This window comes from Mauremys reevesii, linkage group 6 (genome assembly GCF_016161935.1).
Source record: "Mauremys reevesii isolate NIE-2019 linkage group 6, ASM1616193v1, whole genome shotgun sequence".
Lineage (NCBI taxonomy): Eukaryota > Metazoa > Chordata > Testudines > Geoemydidae > Mauremys > Mauremys reevesii.
The window spans coordinates 15,324,373-15,343,282 of NC_052628.1; the positions used below are offsets into that span (position 1 = coordinate 15,324,373).

Here is an 18,910-nt window from a genome sequence, read left to right on the forward strand (position 1 = left end):
GTCCTTAGTCCGTTCACGTCTCCGGGCGGAGTTCCTCTGGCGCGCTGGGCTGGGCTCCTTGATGCAGCCGAGAGCAGGTGCGGCGCTCTCCTCTCTCTGCCTGTCCCGTCCCGTCAAGCTCCTTTCCTTTGACCCTTCCATCCCCTGTTCTTTTATTCTTTTTGTCCGCACCCCCACTTAGTTTGTTGGTTTTTGAGGTCCCTCCTCCAGGCTGGGGGGGGTGGGGGATGGGGCGGGTTAGCATTCCCCCGCCCTTCCCAAAGAGGCAATGTCCACTACACTGATTGAACATGAAGGCTAACAGTTTACCCTATTGTATATATGCACACAGACCCACAAGGCATAACATTTCTTGTGACAGGCAGACCTGAGTCTTAATGCAAACTTTCTTGCCTAATAACAGATGGTTAAAACACTGACCTGTAATCACACTACATGGAAACTAAGTTACTCTCTTGTGTTAAAGGGAGATTATGAGCAGAAAAGTGATTGCAAAAATGGCACCTTCTTATTCAACAGATCCTCCCCATTGTGTTTAGGCAAAGGTATTTCGGCTGTTTGCACTCTATCAGCTCCTTACCCTGCCCTGCCAATCTAACAATCTCTGGATTCGGCTGGCTCAAGCATCATGTTAACTAAGTTCCAGCTGCAGAACTGTTATTGCTGGTGACAGATGAGCAAGGAAGAGTCCAACTTGACTTTGGGATTCTAAGGTGAGTTTGCAATTCTGGCTGTTACTGACTTAATTTGTAAGCTGAACACATTTGATCAGGAGTTGCTGAGCAGCAATAAACATGGAAATCCATTTCTACAGACTCACTGTAAGAAAACTCTTTAAAATGTGCCCAAGCTTCCCAACGCCATTTGTTTGACCTTTAGTTAAAAGCCACTTCAGCCAGGTGAACTGATTTTTGCTAGTCCCCGAGATGGACATTTAAGACAAAATCTCATTGTATGAAATCTCATTGTGGCAACCATTACAACATGGAAAAAGGGTACAAATCACCGACTGTACCAGCACCCTGATGTCTCGATGGCTTCTGCTCATTTGGTATAGAATCAGGGGGGCAAGTGCATCTGATTTCAGCAATCTGGACAACCTGGATGAAATCCTGGCTACACCACAGTCAATGGGAACTTTGAACATTAAACATTGACTTCAATAAACCTAGAATTTCACCCCTTGTATAAATTTGATCCGTTATTATCATTATTTATTTATTGTATTACGGTTGTGTCTAGGATCTCTAGTCATGGACTGGGACCCCATTGTGCTATGCACTGTACAAACAGAATAAAAAAGATGATACTGCTCCAAAGAGCTTACAATCTATCCCTTCAGGATTACAACTTGTCATTGCATCATCAACTTTATTAATAAACACCTTCAAATCTAACAAATTAAAAGGCTTTTGACTGGGCTCAGAAATTTACCATATTCTGGATCCAGTAGCTGACCCACCAAGAGGAGTGAATTTCAAAAGGTGGAGATTCAGACTGAGAAAGCCCTACCACCAAAAAGACTTTTATCCCAGGAACCACAAGGAAAAGCAGACAATTTGAACGGCTGTGAAAGGATATAGGCTTAGAGAGGGGAACTCAAAAAAACCAGGTCCCATTCAGGGAACTGAAGATCAGCATGAACATCTGTAACTACACCCAATGTAGAAATGAGAGCACTGGTGTGGTGTGTCAGTGGTCTGCCCAATTTAGGAAGTGGGCAGCAACCTTCTGCATCAGATGATGTTTACCTGTGGTCTTCAACTGTAGCCAGAAGTAAAGCACATTGCAAAGCCTTACCTAGTGTAGAGGTCACAAAGAAGGGGATGACTATTGCAAATTCTGCATCGGAGAGGAGTGGTCATGGCCTCCTAGTCAGATGAATTAGATAAGAGATACTATAGGCTACTGCCACTACCTGAGAACCCAGGAGCAGTGATGAATTCAACAAGACCACCAGATTGCAGTTCGTTTTGGACAAGGGCTGCTTCTGGAGAGTGCTGGCTTGGGGACCCATCACACTGAATGCAGCATGACTAGCCTGCTAAAGTTACTCTAAGAATGATCAAAATGGCAGTGATGACATCAGTGTTTTTCTTTACCTTACACTCTTCATCCAATAGGTCCAAGATACCAAGTTTGGCTTCTATGAGGTCTATGCAGGGCTGATTGTCATAAAAATCTATAAGAGTCCAAGGGATTTGTTCCTTCATATACTCTTCTTGCTCCAGCTTAAATACATGCTGTGATCAGAAAAGACAGAAAAATTTTACTGAACTGTCACCTTTTTAATAATTAAACTTCCCTCATCCCACTTACCTATTGCAATTACTACAAGTGTAGAGTTTTCCTGGACATGGCTGAAAAGTGCTAGAATTTTCAGCTGCCGAGAGTGTGCAGTGTGACTAAAAACTCTGCTATTTGTTGGTCCCATGTACAGACTAAGGATCTCAAAGTCTACCATTGTAAAGCACTTGGTGGGGACATTTTCTTTATATATAGCACTGGAAAATTATTCAAATGGTCCCTGCAGATAAGTGAGAGTGGTATCCTATCAGGGGAGCATAATGTAGCTTATACATTACTCAAGATCTCTGCCTCCTCCCCTAATGAGTCCTCATTTTCATATACCATGATGGGTAAATTATACAGTGAACTAGAATACCCTAGCCCACCAACAGCACAAAAAGAAGAACTCCACATGGACTCCTCCTGAGGGTTGAAATGACAGTCTGGACCTATACATTGAATGCTTCCGCCGACGTGCACAGGCAGAAATTGTGGAAAAACAACATTGCTTGCCTCATAACCTAAGTCGTGCAGAACGCAATGCCATCCACAGCCTCAGAAACCATCCTGACATTATAATCAAAGAGGCTGATAAAGGAGGTGCTGTTGTCATCATGAACAGGTCTGACTACCAAAAGGAGGCCGCCAGACAACTCTCCAACACCAAATTCTACAGGCCACTTCCCTCAGATCCCACTGAGGAATACACTAAGAAACTGCACCATCTACTCAGGACACTCCCTACACTAACACCGGAACAAATCAACATACCCTTAGAGCCCCGACCAGGGCTATTCTATCTACTGCCCAAAATCCACAAACCTGGAATCCTGGATGCCCCATCATCTCGGGCATTGGAACTCTCACTGAAGGACTGTCTGGATATGTGGACTCTCTACTCAGACCCTATGCCACCAGCACTCCCAGCTATCTCCGTGACACCACCGATTTCCTGAGGAAACTACAATGCATTGGTGACCTTCCAGAAAACACCATCCTGGCCACCATGGATGTAGAGGCTCTCTACACAAACATCCCACACGCTGATGGAATACAAGCTGTCAGGAACAGTATCCCTGATGATGCCACAGCACAACTGGTTGCTGAGCTCTGTGCCTTTATCCTCACACACAACTATTTCAAATTTGATGACAATATATATCTCCAGATCAGTGGCACCGCTATGGGAACCCGCATGGCCCCACAATATGCCAATATTTTTATGGCTGACCTGGAACAACGCTTCCTCAGCTCCCGTCCACTCACGCCCCTTCTCTACCTACGCTACATTGATGACATCTTCATCATCTGGACCCATGGGAAGGAGACTCTGGAAAAATTCCACCACGATTTCAACAGCTTCCACCCCACCATCAACCTCAGCCTGGACCAATCTACACGGGAGGTCCACTTCCTAGACACTACGGTGCAAATAATTGATGGTCACATTAACACCACCCTATACCGAAAACCTACCGACCGCTATGCCTACCTTCATGCCTTCAGCTTCCATCCCGGGCACACCACAAGATCCATTGTCTACAGTCAAGCACTGAGGTACAACCGCATCTGCTCTAACCCCACAGACAGAGACCAACACCTACAAAATCTCCACCAAGCATTCTCAAAACTACAGTACCCGCACGAGGAAATAAGGAAACAGATCAACAGAGCCAGACGTGTACCCAGAAGCCTCCTACTGCAAGACAAACCCAAGAAAGAAACCAACAGGACTCCACTGGCCATCACATACAGTCCCCAGCTAAAACCCCTCCAGCGCATCATCAAGGCTCTACAACCCATCCTGGACAATGATCCCACACTTTCACAGGCCTTGGGTGGCAGGCCAGTCCTCGCCCACAGACAACCTGCCAACCTGAAGCATATTCTCACCAGTAACTGCACACCGCACCATAGTAACTCTAGCTCAGGAACCAATCCATGCAACAAACCTCGATGCCAACTCTGCCCACATATCTACACCAGCGACACCATCACAGGACCTAACCAGATCAGCCACACCATCACCGGTTCATTCACCTGCACGTCCACCAATGTAATATATGCCATCATATGCCAGCAATGCCCCTCTGCTATGTACATCGGCCAAACTGGACAGTCTCTAAGGAAAAGGATAAATGGACACAAATCAGATATTAGTAATGGCAATATACAAAAACCTGTAGGAGAACACTTCAACCTCCCTGGCCACACAATAGCAGATCTTAAGGTGGCCATCCTGCAGCAAAAAAACTGCAGGACCAGACTTCAAAGAGAAACTGCTGAGCTCCAGTTCATCTGCAAATTTGACACCATCAGCTCAGGATTAAACAAAGACTGTGAATGGCTTGCCAACTACAGAACCAGTTTCTCCTCCCTTGGTTTTCACTCAACTGCTAGAACAGTGCCTCATCCTCCCTGATTGAACTAACCTCGTTATCTCTAGCTTGCTTCTTGCTTGCATATATAAACCTGCCCCTGAAAATTTCCACTACTTGCATCCGAAGAAGTGGGTATTCACCCACGAAAGCTCATGCTGCAAAACGTCTGTTAGTCTATAAGGTGCCACAGGATTCTTTGCTGCTTTTACAGATCCAGACTAACACGGCTACCCCTCTGATACTAGAATACCCTAGATGTTTACCTAGATAGGTTCTTATATTGGTGCACACCATCAAAGTATTTGAGCACACTTCCACACAAGTGGGAGACTGGGAGTTGATTTTCCTAAAAGAGTTATCAACATTACAGCTGTGATTCAGAAGACATTTTCAATATGGATTCCTGTTTTCATACACACAACTTTCTGGAGAAAAAAAGTTCCCCCACAAGCTGAAGTTTCTCAGACTGATTCCAAGAGGTTAAAATTCCTTTGATCATTTCTAAGATATTCTAGCCATGAGAGAGAAAAAAAAAAGGTCTGGCTCAGATGCATTGTTTTCCTTCAAAGGTGGCTTTTAAAACCTCTTCAAACATGTCATCACTGAATTTGAATGTATTTGCTTTAGAAGCAACAGTTGTACATATTAAAACAGTTGTGTACTGTGCAAATTAAACCCATCACTTTCCTCTTCATTTCTTAAAGAAGCATTGATATATAGTATGACGCTGTACATATATTGCAACTGTGCATCACTATATGTACAGAACAGTTTTAAAGTACCAGGACAGCCCCACAGAATTTAGTTCCTCAAATTTAACAAATTCTCTTGTAGATCCACTTTATCCAAAATTAGGATCAAATCTTGCTCCTACTGAAGTCAATGGCAATATTCCCATGGACTTCAATGAAATTGGAATCAGACCCTTAACTGTGTAAAGTTTGACATTTTTCTGTCTATGCAATGTAGATATCCAACTCCATCTATCTATTCACATCCCAAGACAAACACTACAAATTGTGTTAGAATGTGTATAATACAAGCATACAACATGAAGTAGTTTCAGTTCCCAGCAGGTTAGGTCAGCCTCCTAGAGGTTTCCATTCCTGAGTTCTCTTTAAATCCTGAAACAGATTCAGAACAGCCAGGTTTAGCTTGGTTTGGGGTTGAAACTATGCAAAAACCAGTTTTCTCAATGGTTTCACATACAAACCATTCAGAAACATCAGTGGATCCAGGTTGGAATAAATTGTTAACAAACCTGCTAAGAGATTTATAACAAAACCAAAACCAAGCAAAACTCACCTCTAGCAATGAAGTTCTACTGCGTGATTGCTGCCCAGTGCGGATTATGCTATAACTGCCAAATTCATGTTAATAGTGGGAGTTGGCCAGAGTGGAGACAAGCTTGTCTAAGTGGAAGCCTGGCACAGGGAAATGTGGCCAGGCTTTTATCCAAAGCTTTCTATTAATCTTATGAAACATTTTCAAGCTGACCTTACCGAGTTGAACTGCTGTTGGAGTTTTTCGTTGGCATAGTTGATACAAAACTGTTCAAAGCTATTCACTTCAAAAGTTTCAAACCTGCAGAGCAATGAATAAATCAGTGTAAGTGTTGCTTCCTCTGAAATCTACTGAACTCTGTAATGACGTTATCATCCACATGCTAGAGAACATCAGTTACCCATCAGAGTCCCCAGATTCCCTCTTTCCCAACTCCACAAGTATGTTAGTCCACAAGACGTGCATCTTCACATACCAGAATTTAAGGGACTGGAAAAGATTCACTCATTAGACTCTACTCAGATGTTCAATACCAGTACAGCTTGTAACACTTCGTATAGTGCTATTATATCCCCATCTGAGATAGGAAGGCTAACAATCACTTGGGGAACAAAAGTATTAAATAATAAGGCTACACAACTTCATTGTGAAGAAGACTGCTCAGCTATCAGCTACTGAAGAATTATGATAAAATATATATTTGTGAATGGAATTTGGAAGGGATTATTATAGTCTTCATTCTAATATTCATTGTAGGATGGGCTCTAAGGCCTTGCAGGTCCTCTCCTTCCCCTAGCGTTATGATCTGGAAACAGACTTTGGGGTTAGATTCAGATGGAAAAATGCTGCCTCAGTCAGTAAAACAATACTCAAGGCACAAGACTATGCCCTCTATGTAAGAAGATCCCTGGGCCAAGGGGAAAAACACACAACTGCATAGCTACAAAGACTGTGAATGGCTTGCCAACTACAAAACCAGTTTCTCCTCCCTTGGTTTTCACACCTCAGCTGCTAGAAGAGGGCCTCATCCTCCCTGATCGATCTAACCTCGTTATCTCTAACCTGCTTCTTGCTTGCATATATATACCTGCCCTGGAGATTTCCACTACATGCATCCGACGAAGTGGGTACTCACCCATGAAAGCTCATGCTCCACAACGTCTGTTAGTCTATAAGGTGCCACAGGACTCTTTGCTGCTTTTACAGATCCAGACTAACACGGCTACCCCTCTGATAACTGCATAACTATGGATCCTGAATCTCTGCCCTGCCACAAACCCATCATCAGTGCCCCAGGTTCTGCAGGGGGAGCTCACTCACAGTGAGAATCCACATAGGAGGTGTGTGCCCTTTGCACCGCCTCCCCATACCCAGCTCTGCTTCCTTTGCCGGCAGGGCCGGCGCAACCCATTAGGTGACCTAGGCGGTCGCCTAAGGCACTGACATTTAGGGGGCGGCGGCCGAATATCCAGCCACTACGGTCATCAGCGGTATTTCGGGGGCTGGACCTTCCGCCGCCTAGGGCGCCAAAAAGGCTGCCAAAAAGGCTGCCGGTGCTCCTGTTTGCCTGAGAGCCCTCCGCAGGGGAGTGGTCTAAAAGAGCTCCATACTGAAGAACGGCATTGGAGTCTGATCCTTCCTACTCCTCTTGAAGCCAATAGAAATTTTGCCCCGGACTTCAGGGGGAGCAGGACTGAACCCACTGCGATGGCAACATTGAGTTAAATTCTGCTGGCATAGCTCCACTGACTTCAGTGGAACGATGCAGCAGAGAGTTTGGTCCTTTCACTATAACTTAAATTGCAATCAGGCCGTTACAAACCACTGAAACAAGCCAGAAGTTAAATCCTACTTGTAATGAAACTGGATAACTGTACTTATACACCAGTTGCTGTATACTGTAAGCATTTTTCTAGATTCCGCAGGGTATCACCCGGTGTTAATGATGTGAATAAGTATTTCTAAAGCAAAGTCTATGGGCAGGTCTACACTAAGGGCGGGGGTCGAACTAGGGTACGCAAGTTCAGCTATGTGAATAGCGTAGCTGAATTCGAAGTACCCTAGTTCGAACTACTCACCCGTCCAGACGCCGTGGAATCGAAGTCCGCGGCTCCAAGGTCGACTCCGCCACCGCCTTTTGCAGTGGTGGAGTACCGAAGTCGACCCCGGCGCTTCCGGAGTTCGAACTATCACGTCCAGATTAGACGCGATAGTTCGAACTCCGAGAAGTCGAACTCACCGCGTCGACCCGGCTGGTAAGTGTAGACTAGCCCTATGAAAAAAAGACTGACATCTGCAGATAACTTTGGGAAGAAAAAAGCGGCAGTGCCTACTTCTTAAATTTAATTAATATAAGCCTACTGTAAAGAAAAAGGCACAGCAAGGCAATTGGTCAGATAATGGGAACTGTGTTCACTGACAGAATGTTCTTACTGCACCATAAAGAAAAAGGGTTTAAATATCTTCTCTTTGTCATTTTTTTAAGGCTTACTGTAATACTCCAGTCTCTAGAGTCTCATTACTTGATACAGCCCAAAATTACTTAATTTCCCAATTTCTTGAATATTATTAGGTAACAATTCCCAGACCATCAAATGTAATGACTTAACTCCAGTCATCTGAAAATGAGTGAGGTTAGATAGGCTGTAGCTTTTACATTTCGTAACAGAATTGCCCTTAAGGAAATCCAACGTTCTCAGGCTGATTAACAAAAACTCTGTCGTTAGGAGGCAGTTTAATACATTTGTCAGCATTCTTCTCATCAAATATAGTTAGCAGGGTTATAAGGTTTTCTCCTCCACCTCCCAAACAATGGCTCAATGATGTTATTATTCATGACAGAAGTCAGCACAACAGTTGCTAAACTGAGGAATTCAATTCCTCATGCTGTATCAGTGAAATCAATCTCTGAAATATTTAGTACAGCAAATTTCCTTGGCACTTGGAACTGAAAGCCATTTACATGTCATCATTAAAATATTGCTGACTATTTGACATAATTTGCCCTTGAAGAACTTATGATGTGTTTCTGTTTGATTTCGATCCTACTTCTTTGACCACTGCATTCACTTGAGTTCCCAGGTGTAATGAGCTCTGTGAAAAATATCCTACTGCAGTACTTTTAATAGGAGTCTTTGGAACTCCTCTTTTAATCATGATAACCTAAATCCTCTAGATACTAATGGACACTAGTCTTTTGGAACTCCATAAAAATACAAATTCCAGCAACTTGGTGATCACGTTGAGCAATGAGCCAAAGAGCGATTTAATTAAAACAGATTTAATGAGGGAGGGAAGGCACATGGAAGCGTAGTAGATAGAAAAACAGTGTCCACTCTGATATCATTCTCTTCCTCTCTAATTCATTTGTAATATATTTTTCTACTTCAGAAACCTAGGATATGATTTGTGACTCCCCTCTGAAAGATTGCCAGGAGTAGGAGAGCAGCTATATACCTAGTCACAACAAGCTGTCTATCAAAAGAACCTGTGAATGGAGCAGCGGTATCATGCCTCCAATCCTCAGCATGTATTTTCAGCACTGAAGCCAGACACATAAATGTGTGTTTTTACTAAGCTGAATTAATTTAATTTTCCCAAGATCCAGGAGACAAATTAAAAAATGGGAAAGGAGTTTGTGATTTATCAAATATTCCTGGTGGCGAAGGCTCAGTCACATGAAAAGGAAAACCCTACCTTAAAGCATTTTTCTTTGCTATCTGTCAAGGTGAGGATCAACTCAAAGGCAATTTATGTGAACTTGCTAATTAAGGAAACAGTTTCACCGATACTTGCTAATTGATGGAGTGGTTTGTTTTGTCTGCTCTGTATGTGTTCTGACTAGGAGGTCTTGCTCTTGAAAAATACCTTGTGCTAAGATGATCTCCTAATGGGAAAAGGAAACAAATGGCTCTTTGTTTCAATTAATTTCACTGCATTCACTAAACCTTGGTGCAAAAAATAGAAATAGGAAACCTTCCCCCATACCTTCCTATCTGCTACAGGGGACTGACAATTCAACCAATAAATAAAAAGGATGACAAATTGAATCGATTGGGCAGGGAGGCAAGGAGGGGGAGCCACAGGGGTGGCTCTAGGTATTTTGCCACCCCAAGCACAGCAGGCAGGCTGCCTTCGGCGGCTTGCTTGCGGGAGGTCCCTGGTCCCGCGGATTCGGCAGCAGGCCTGCGGGAGGTCCGCCGAAGCCGCGGGACCAGTGGACCCTTTGCAGGCATGCCGCCGAAGGAAACCTGCCTGCTGCCCTCGCGGCGATCGGCAGAGCGCCCCCCGTGGCTTGCCACCCCAGGCACGCGCTTGGCGTGCTGGTGCCAGGAGCCGCCCCTGGGGAGCCAGAGTAATACCTTGGCAGCTTTTAACTAGTCCACTGGACACAGTAACTCTCACAACTGTAAATAATGGCAATTGTTACAGAGGAGTCGCAACCTTCCTCCTGTTGCTCTCAGCCTACAGACAGAAAACAGCAGCTTAGTGTGTAATGGTTTCAGAGTAGCAGCCGTGTTAGTCTGTATCCGCAAAAAGAACAGGAGTACTTGTGGCACCTTAAAGACTAACAAATTTATTTCAGCATGAGCTTTCGTGAGCTACAGCTCACTTCTTCGGATGCATAGAATGGAACATACAGACAGGAGATATTTATACATACAGAGAACATGAAAAGGTGGAAGTATGCATAGCAACAGGAAAAGTCTAATCAATTGAGATGAGCTATCATCAGCAGGAGGAAAAAAAACTTTTTGAAGTGATAATTAAGATGGCCCATAGAAGGTGAGAGTCCTCACACCTTCTATGGGCCATCTTAATTATCACTCAGTAAACAACAGACAAGCATGTAACAATTAGGAAGAATGGGGAAGCACAATGGTAGCACATATATATAATGCAACAGGCAAGGAATGTGTAAGTTACAAAACAGAGGGGAAGGAAGGCAAAAAACACCACATAAAACAAATGTGTAACACAGTTGTACTAATTTAAACATAGAGACAGACTGAGGAGGAGGACGGTGAGAAATCAGGGAAAGAGAGTCATGTTCCAGGTCAGGACCATCAATCGGCCAAACAATGAATATTAGAATGAAGACTATAATAATCCCTTCCAAATTCCATTCACAAATATATATTTTATCATAATTCTTCAGTAGCTGATAGCTGAGCAGTCTTCTTCACAATGAAGTTGTGTAGCCTTATTATTTAATACTTTTGTTCCCCAAGTGATTGTTAGCCTTCCTATCTCAGATGGGGATATAATAGCACTATACGAAGTGTTACAAGCTGTACTGGTATTGAACATCTGAGTAGAGCCTAATGAGTGAATCTTTTCCAGTCCCTTAAATTCTGGTATGCGAAGATGCACGTCTTGTGGACTAACATACTTGTGTGAGTCCTCACACCTTCTATGGGCCATCTTAATTATCACTTCAAAAAGTTTTTTTTCCTCCTGCTGATGATAGCTTGTCTCAATTGATTAGACTTTTCTTGTTGCTATGCTTACTTCCACCTTTTCATGTTCTCTGTATGTATAAATATCTCCTGTCTGTGTGTTCCATTCTATGCATCCGAAGAAGTGAGCTGTAGCTCACGAAAGCTCATGCTAAAATAAATTTGTTAGTCTTTAAGGTGCCACAAGTACTCCTGTTCTTAGTGTGTAATGTCGCTTACAGAATAATACACATTGCTTGGATGGACTCAGCATAGCAGCATTAATCCAGGTTTGGCCGATTGATGGTCCTGACCTGGGACATGACTCTCTTTCCCTGATTTCTCACGGTCCTCCTCCTCAGTCTGTCTCTATGTTTAAATTAGTACAACTGTGTTGCACATTTGTTTTATGTGGTGTTTTTTGCCTCCCTTCCCCTCTGTTTTGTAACTTACACATTCCTTGCCTGTTGCATTATATATATATGTGCTACCATTGTGCTTCCCCATTCTTCCTAATTGTTACATGCTTGTCTCTTGTTTACTGAGTTTTTGGAGACATCTCTGGAACATTTCAGTGTCCAAAGGCCAAGTTCTCTCGCTGCATCAGTTTACACCAGCTGAGAATTTGGCCCCAAGAATGAGGATCTCTTTTGATACTTACCAAAACAAAATTAAGGTTTAATTCTAAAACTTTCTCAGAAGTTCTTATCTTAATAGGGTGACCAGACAGAAAGTATGAAAAATCGGGATGGGAGTGGTGGGTAATAGGAGCCTATATAAGAAAAAGACCCAAAAATCGGGACTGTCCCTATAAAATTGGGACATATGGTCACCCTATATCTTAAGTATGGAGTGCTGGACCAGTTTCATGCTCATCTGTACATTTTTGTATCTTTTTATATTGCAAACAGTAAAGCAGTAAAACAAACTATCCCCACGTCTGCCAGTGAATCAGGATCTGGCATCATTAACTCCCTTATAAGAAGGAGAATTACACTCCTAGGATGCTGAAGAAGAATTTTGGGTCTCAGATTTGAGCAGATATAGGCAGCTCTGACTCACTGTCTTGACTCCAATCTAGGGTTACCTTTGCTGACTGAGGAGTCTGAATCACAGAAAGATTTAGGGAATTTTTTTTTTCAGTTTAGCAAGAAGATGATCACAACCCTACCTCCCCCCATCGTAACTGCCCTTATTACTGACAAACAGACTCAGGCATGAGGGACTGAGTAGGCCAGGAACACCAAACTTTTGGCTCATCCCTAGAGGTGGCATCACTTGGTCAGGGTTGAGGCAGGCGAAGCCTAAATTGTCTCTGTGCATGCTGTACTTGTTCTGAGGAGAAACAGAGGTCCTCAGCAAGGCTGTAAATACCAGACCTTTCACCAGCACTAGAAACCAAAACCAAACAGGTAACTGGTTCTGTGAGTGGGAGAAAGCAGCACAAAAGCAGGAGTTAACAATAAAGTGTCAGGCCTTACTTTGAGTTTCAAGACTTCTGGTAGTAAGTGTCCCACTATTTACATATAAATCAAATGTTGTGTCCTCACAGCTTTAAAAGACGAAACAAAAAACAACAGACCACAGTAATTTCATGGAGGATTACAAAATACACTATGGAAAGGTACTGCACACCAGTTACTTGCCTGGCCAAAACAATAAATGCTGTATTTAGATAGCCCATCATTTTAAAAGAAGGATTATTATTTACTCAAGATATTAAAATTTCAGTGCAATTGCTCTTGTCCCCCAGATTTAAAAAAAATTGTTCTGTTATGTCGTATAGTTCCTCTGGCGCAGTCCCAGCTTTCATGCCAAATACTGAGGTGTTAGTTTTACTGTAGAGTAGCTATTGTACACATGATGGAGCCAATTTGGGCTACTGGATGAATATACATTGATAAGTATCAGAGTGGTAGCTGTGTTAGTCTGTATCCACAAAAACAATGAGGAGTCCAGTGGCACCTTAAAGACTAACAGATTTATTTGAAGAAGTGGGGTTTTTACCCATGAAAGCTTATGCCCAAGTAAATCTGTTAGTCTTTAAGGTGCCATCAATTATACATTGATACTTTTTCTTCACACACAAACTGTTATACAGACACATATACACTATACATGTACTTCATATATATAAAACATACAATGAAAGATTAAGATTGCAAGGTCAAGCAATCATAAATTCAGAAATTCCAGTTAAGATTGTCTGTGCAATCTTAATTCTGCCCCCTTGTTCATATGCATTATGATACAGTCTTTAATGACTTGATCCATAGGCACCATCTTCCTCTTTACCCGGGGGGTGTTCAACCCCCCTCTGTCCCAGGCCCTGCCCCCACTCCACCCCTTTCCCCAAGCCCTGCCCCCACTCCAACCCTTCCCCCAAGCCCCCAACCTTGCCCCACCCTTGCTCTGCCCCCACCCCCACTACAACCCTTTCCCCAAGCCTCCACCCTTGCTCCACCCCCACCCCCACTCAAACTCTTCCCCCAAGGCCGCATCCCTGCCTCACCTCTTCCCCACCTCTTTCTGTCCCCTCCCCACTCCTGCCTCTCCCTCCCAGCGCCTCCTGTGAGGGGGAGAAGTTGCTTAGTGGGGCTACCGGTGGTGGAGAGGAGCTGAGAGAAGGGGGGAGCTGGCTGCCAGTGGGTGCTGAGCACCCACTAATTTTTTTCCATGGCACCTATGACTTGATCACATACTATTTTTTCCACAAGACCCCTACCATATTTAGGGCACAGAATGGATAGTGTTTGTTTAATGAGCAGCTATTCAATATTTTGTTTTATCCTCACTGTTCAATGTGCGGCCCCAGGCCTTATTTAGTGCACACTACTCAAACTCTGCTCTGAAGAGAGAATTGTTAATTTCCTCGTGGGATTTTCTACAGTGCTCACCACTACAGTATCTGAGTACTGGACAAATATTAATGAATTATTTTCACACCTCTGAGATGAGGGGGTATTACCCTCACTTGAAATATGGGGAGCTGAGGAACAGTGTATGTTGGATATTTTTGGTAATTTGTTCCAATGTTTAATTACCCTGACAGTTTTTCCCCTCACGTCTAACCTAAATTTCCCTTGCTGCAATTTAAACCCATTACTTCTTGTCCTGTCCTCAGTGGATAAAGAGAATTTATCACCCCCCTACCCCCTTTATATACATGCTTGAAGACTTATGTCCCCCCTCAGTCTTCTCTTTTCCAGACTACCCAGCTTTTTCAATCTTGCCTTCTAGGTCATGATTTCTAGACATTTCTTCTTGACATCCACTCTCCACTCCTACGGCGTCTCGGTCCAAACCCAGTCTTCTTGCTCAGAAAGTCAGTTTCACCCCTCCAGTCTCCATCCCTACTCCCAAGTCCCCTTGCCCAGCAATTCACAGTTCTCCCTCTGCCCCAGCTCCTCCTCCTAGCTGTCTCTCTACCCCACCCTGCCCTCCAGTTGCCCCACTCTTCTCCCACCCCCTAGCCCCAATCTCCCTCCCACAGGCTTCTTGTCCAACCTCAGGTTCTTCCTCCAAAGTTCCAGAATCCTTGCCTCGCCAGCCCAATCTCCCGCTCTCCTCCCCCATTCCATACAGCCCTATTCTCCCTTCCCACCCACTCCCAGACCCTCTCTGTTCCCCCTCCTGCAGCTCTTATCCCCATTGTCTTCAAATCACGCAGTTTCCTCCTCCACACTGCCTAGGTGCCAGCAGGGGAGACATTGAGAACACAGGAGTGGCTCGCTGGTCTTGCAGTTCAGGTGCCAAGACCTAGCCCACACTGCTGCTGACCAGAGCTTCAATTACAGGGAAATCCTGTTCAGCCAAGGCTGGAGCATGCCCAGTATTAGGCAGAATTTTTTAACATGGTCAAAACAACAAATTTCTCTTCAGTTTTGTTCTCAGAAATGGCTGAATTGTTTTGGCTGAAATTTTCAAAAATAAAAATAAAAAAATTCACCCTGAGGCAGACATCTGGCACAGAAAAGTTTAGCCCAGCTGGTTAAAGGACTGAAAACTAGGGCCTTATAATGGGCAATATTAGGCAACCTTAGTAACAGGCACTGCTATCAGCCTCAGCTGTAACACTGGATAATAAGTAAATCCTTCAAGGACACAACATTTTTGTTCCTTTACAGACTAAATTTCAGTATCAAAAAATCATGGGTTCATGATAAAGGTATAAAGAGCAAACACCCATCACCCTAGGGATAACGGCCAGAATTTGGCCAGACATCTTAAATATATTCCAAGATATAACATAGTCGATAACTATATATACCTTTTAGCACAACGTAACCTTAAGCAAAATTGAAGGTGATCAGACCCATATACGCTGTGTTATAATAATAATAATGTGAATTCTTACCTTTTATATAGTATGTTCATCTTCAAAGACTTATAACCATTAGCTAAATAATCACCAACTCCCTATGAGGTAGGTCAGTATCTCTCATTTTACAGGTAGGGACACTGATAGTGTTTAAGTTACTTGTTCACGGCTCCATCAGGAGTCAGTGCTGGGAGCTCCAAGTCCAGTCCTTAGCGCACCAGGCAATGCTGAATAGAACTGGAGAGGAACTGCCATTTGCTCTCTGATGGGGTGCACAGCCTTATGCTGGTTTTCCCTGTGAACATTTAAGGGCAGAACCCTATGCAATCATTTCTTAATGGAATCAGTAAAATAATCTCTTTCCTCTGCTGCTGGTGGGGCAGCATGGGGAGCCTCATGCTCTGTAGGACTTTGGTTTCCACAGGCATCCATTCTGAACCTTTCACTAGCACTGAATTCATACACCAATTCACTTTGAAAAAATCTAGGCTTAGCACTTATTAACATTTTTAAAGGGGTTTAAAAATCCCAGCCTAAAAGATCCCAGGCCTGATTATGTGTGAGGGAGAATAAGGAAGCTAATTGCTAAGCTAACACACACACACACAAGTCCTTCACCTTCCAACATCACTCTTTCAGAAGGAAGAGGTTAGACAGAACTTCTTAATGCCACAATCCCCACGTTAAGCTAGATGAAATACTCACAAAAGCAAAGAAAGAGTTATGGAACGCCTGTCTGGTAGAGGGGCATCGGAACTGGGGACAATCTTACTTTGTCTCAGCTCACACCATTGTACCCAGCTAATAACTCTTATGCCAGCAGCAGCTACTGGGCAGAAGACTGACAGTGCCATCTTGGTTCAGTGTTTTAGGGGAAACATTTTTGTGATCTTCAGCAGAAAGGTCTTGTGGTTGTGTCCCGGTAATGGAGGTTTTCTTGTCTACCTTAATATTTCATGGGCATTACCCTCTAACCAACTTTTATTTACATTTCTGCAAATGCTTGTCTGTTTCTTATTTGATGTCAACTGACTGGTCTACACTTTCCTGGTACAGTCCATATGGCTCCTTCTTCAATAACAACATTTTTCTGACACATTGCAGTCCACAGGGAATCTCTCTGGAATCAAGGCAACTTGGACAGGAAACAACATTTTGTTAAAAGTTCCTCTGACTTACACTCCTTTAGAACCACTCCTCAGCTTATGCTGTCTGCAGCTGGCAACTTCTTGGCCTCGAGGATTCTCTGGATCTTGTAGTATCCATGTGGGTCACCCTCGGTGCTAACAAATCCCTGTGCCAACAGCTACACCACCTCAAACTGTTCTATTGTCAGATCCCAAAGTAGGCAGGATCATGCTGGCTCGGAATTTTGATGGGAGCCTTCTGGGATCATGAAGGTGCTGCAAGACTTGCTGATAGTGAATGTGTAAACAGCATTTCTTCCAGCACAGTCAGTACTTCATTGATGCTTCAGCATTGTGTTTTTGTGGGATGGGAGGGCTTGGTGGCTGAGGGTAGGGGCTTTCTTTCAGATGGGATATTTAACAGACCACCCAGCCACGAGAAAACAGTGTTAAAAATCTCATGGTGCTTTATGCAGAAGTGAGAATCCTGCCCCAGTTCCATTAACTGAGTAGTGACTAGAATTGTGTGAGCTTTCTGTAAAGAACTCAAAATACGCTTAGATTGGGGTATCATTTTTGAGTTCTAAACTCATTAGGATTTGACAAGCCAAGTTTGTGACTGCACCTGCCATCAGGTGGGTTTTTGCCTGGTGTTGGGCTTCTTTCTCTGTTGCTTGGCATCTTGCCCTGCCCTTCCACTAATCACTTCTTCAGAAGAGGCCCTGAGCTCCCTGTTATGTCTAACAGTTGTATGTAGGTGGGCCAGTGGCCGTCTACCTGGTCCATTCTTCCTGACATCTTCAGGGTGGGGATGGCTGATTAGCTGGCTGTTGCTCCTTCCAGCTCTTACAGGGGTTGCTGGCAGTCCCACTGTTCCACCTCTTTTCCTTTAGCTGTAAGGACAGGGATGGAAATGGATAGGCCCACTCTCCACTCCACTGGTCTGGATCTTCTGGGGACCTGGCAGGCTGCCCAGCTCTTGTTCTGCTGCAATGATGTGGAAATAATCAAGCTCCTGCTATAGCCACTCTGCTGCTGGCCCTTGAACACAGGTGATGAAAGGTGGTGCAGGCTGCACCGGGTTTAAAGGTCATCCCCATCCTCGTACATGAGCTTTTGGGCAAACCTGGCCTAAGTTCTAAGGCCACGTTACCCAACCCGTGGGTCAGGATCCAAAATTGGGTTACCAACATGTTTCAAAGGGTCGTGTGGCAACTCCTGTCCCACGGGGCTGGCCAGACTTGGCTCCCTGTTCCAGGCACTGCAACATCTGGAGTCCCAGCACCACTCAAGTTTGGCCCAGCCATCATGATGACAGTAGTCTGGGTGGGCCAAATTTGAGTGAATGGCATCACAACCCCATGAGCCAGATCACAACTCCACTCACACAAATTTGGTCCAGTCAGGTGGGTGGGGCCAAAACTGAGGGACACTGCAACCCTATCATGCTTCACAACACTCTTGTGACACAGGTATTACATTTGAGGGCTAAGCAAGCTGAGGCACAGAGCAATTTCAGTGAAGGTCACCCAGCAAGTTAATAGCACAGTTAGGAAGAGAATCCAGCTCTTTGACCTCCCGTCTTGTACCTTAGTCACAAGATCATCCTTTAGTCTAAGTCAGAGGTCCTCAAACTGTGTGGTGCGCCCCCATAGGTGGGCGCAAAGGAACGTTTGGGGGGGGGACAGCAGGGCCCAGGCCAGCCCTCATGGAGGGAGAGGAGAAAGTGCAACCCAAGCCCCACCTCACCCCCAGCTCTGCTCTGTCCCCACTGCCTGCCACGGCCCCGGCTCCCAGCCCCAGCGTGGCTCCACACCCAGACAGCGGCCTGGTTACTGTCCCCCACCACAGCCCGGCGGTGGCTCCGTTCCTAGGGTTGGCAACTCTGACTGAAGCTATTCCAGGAGATTTATTTCCCCAACATGATGTAATGTCATTTTCTTAACATACCCTATTAAAATCTCCCAGATTGCTGTCAATAGTCACCAGGAGATTGATGCCATTTCCAGGAGACTCCAGGCCAATCCTGGAGGGTTGGCAACCCTAATCTATTCCCTGTCCCGCCCCTGC

General features: G+C 44.4%; 1 protein-coding gene across 3 annotated transcripts in view; it reads right to left on the reverse strand.

The window, feature by feature from the left end:
* MYO5B (myosin VB) overlaps window positions 1–18,910 on the reverse strand; it is a 347,217-nt gene that overhangs the window by 135,311 nt on the left and 192,996 nt on the right. For all 3 annotated transcript variants that reach the window (XM_039543124.1, XM_039543123.1, XM_039543125.1), the window contains 2 exons: window positions 6,173–6,254; window positions 2,103–2,243 (listed from right to left, as the gene is read on the reverse strand). In XM_039543124.1, the coding sequence (XP_039399058.1) occupies window positions 2,103–2,243; window positions 6,173–6,254 (223 nt within the window). The remainder of the gene's footprint in view (window positions 1–2,102; window positions 2,244–6,172; window positions 6,255–18,910) is intronic.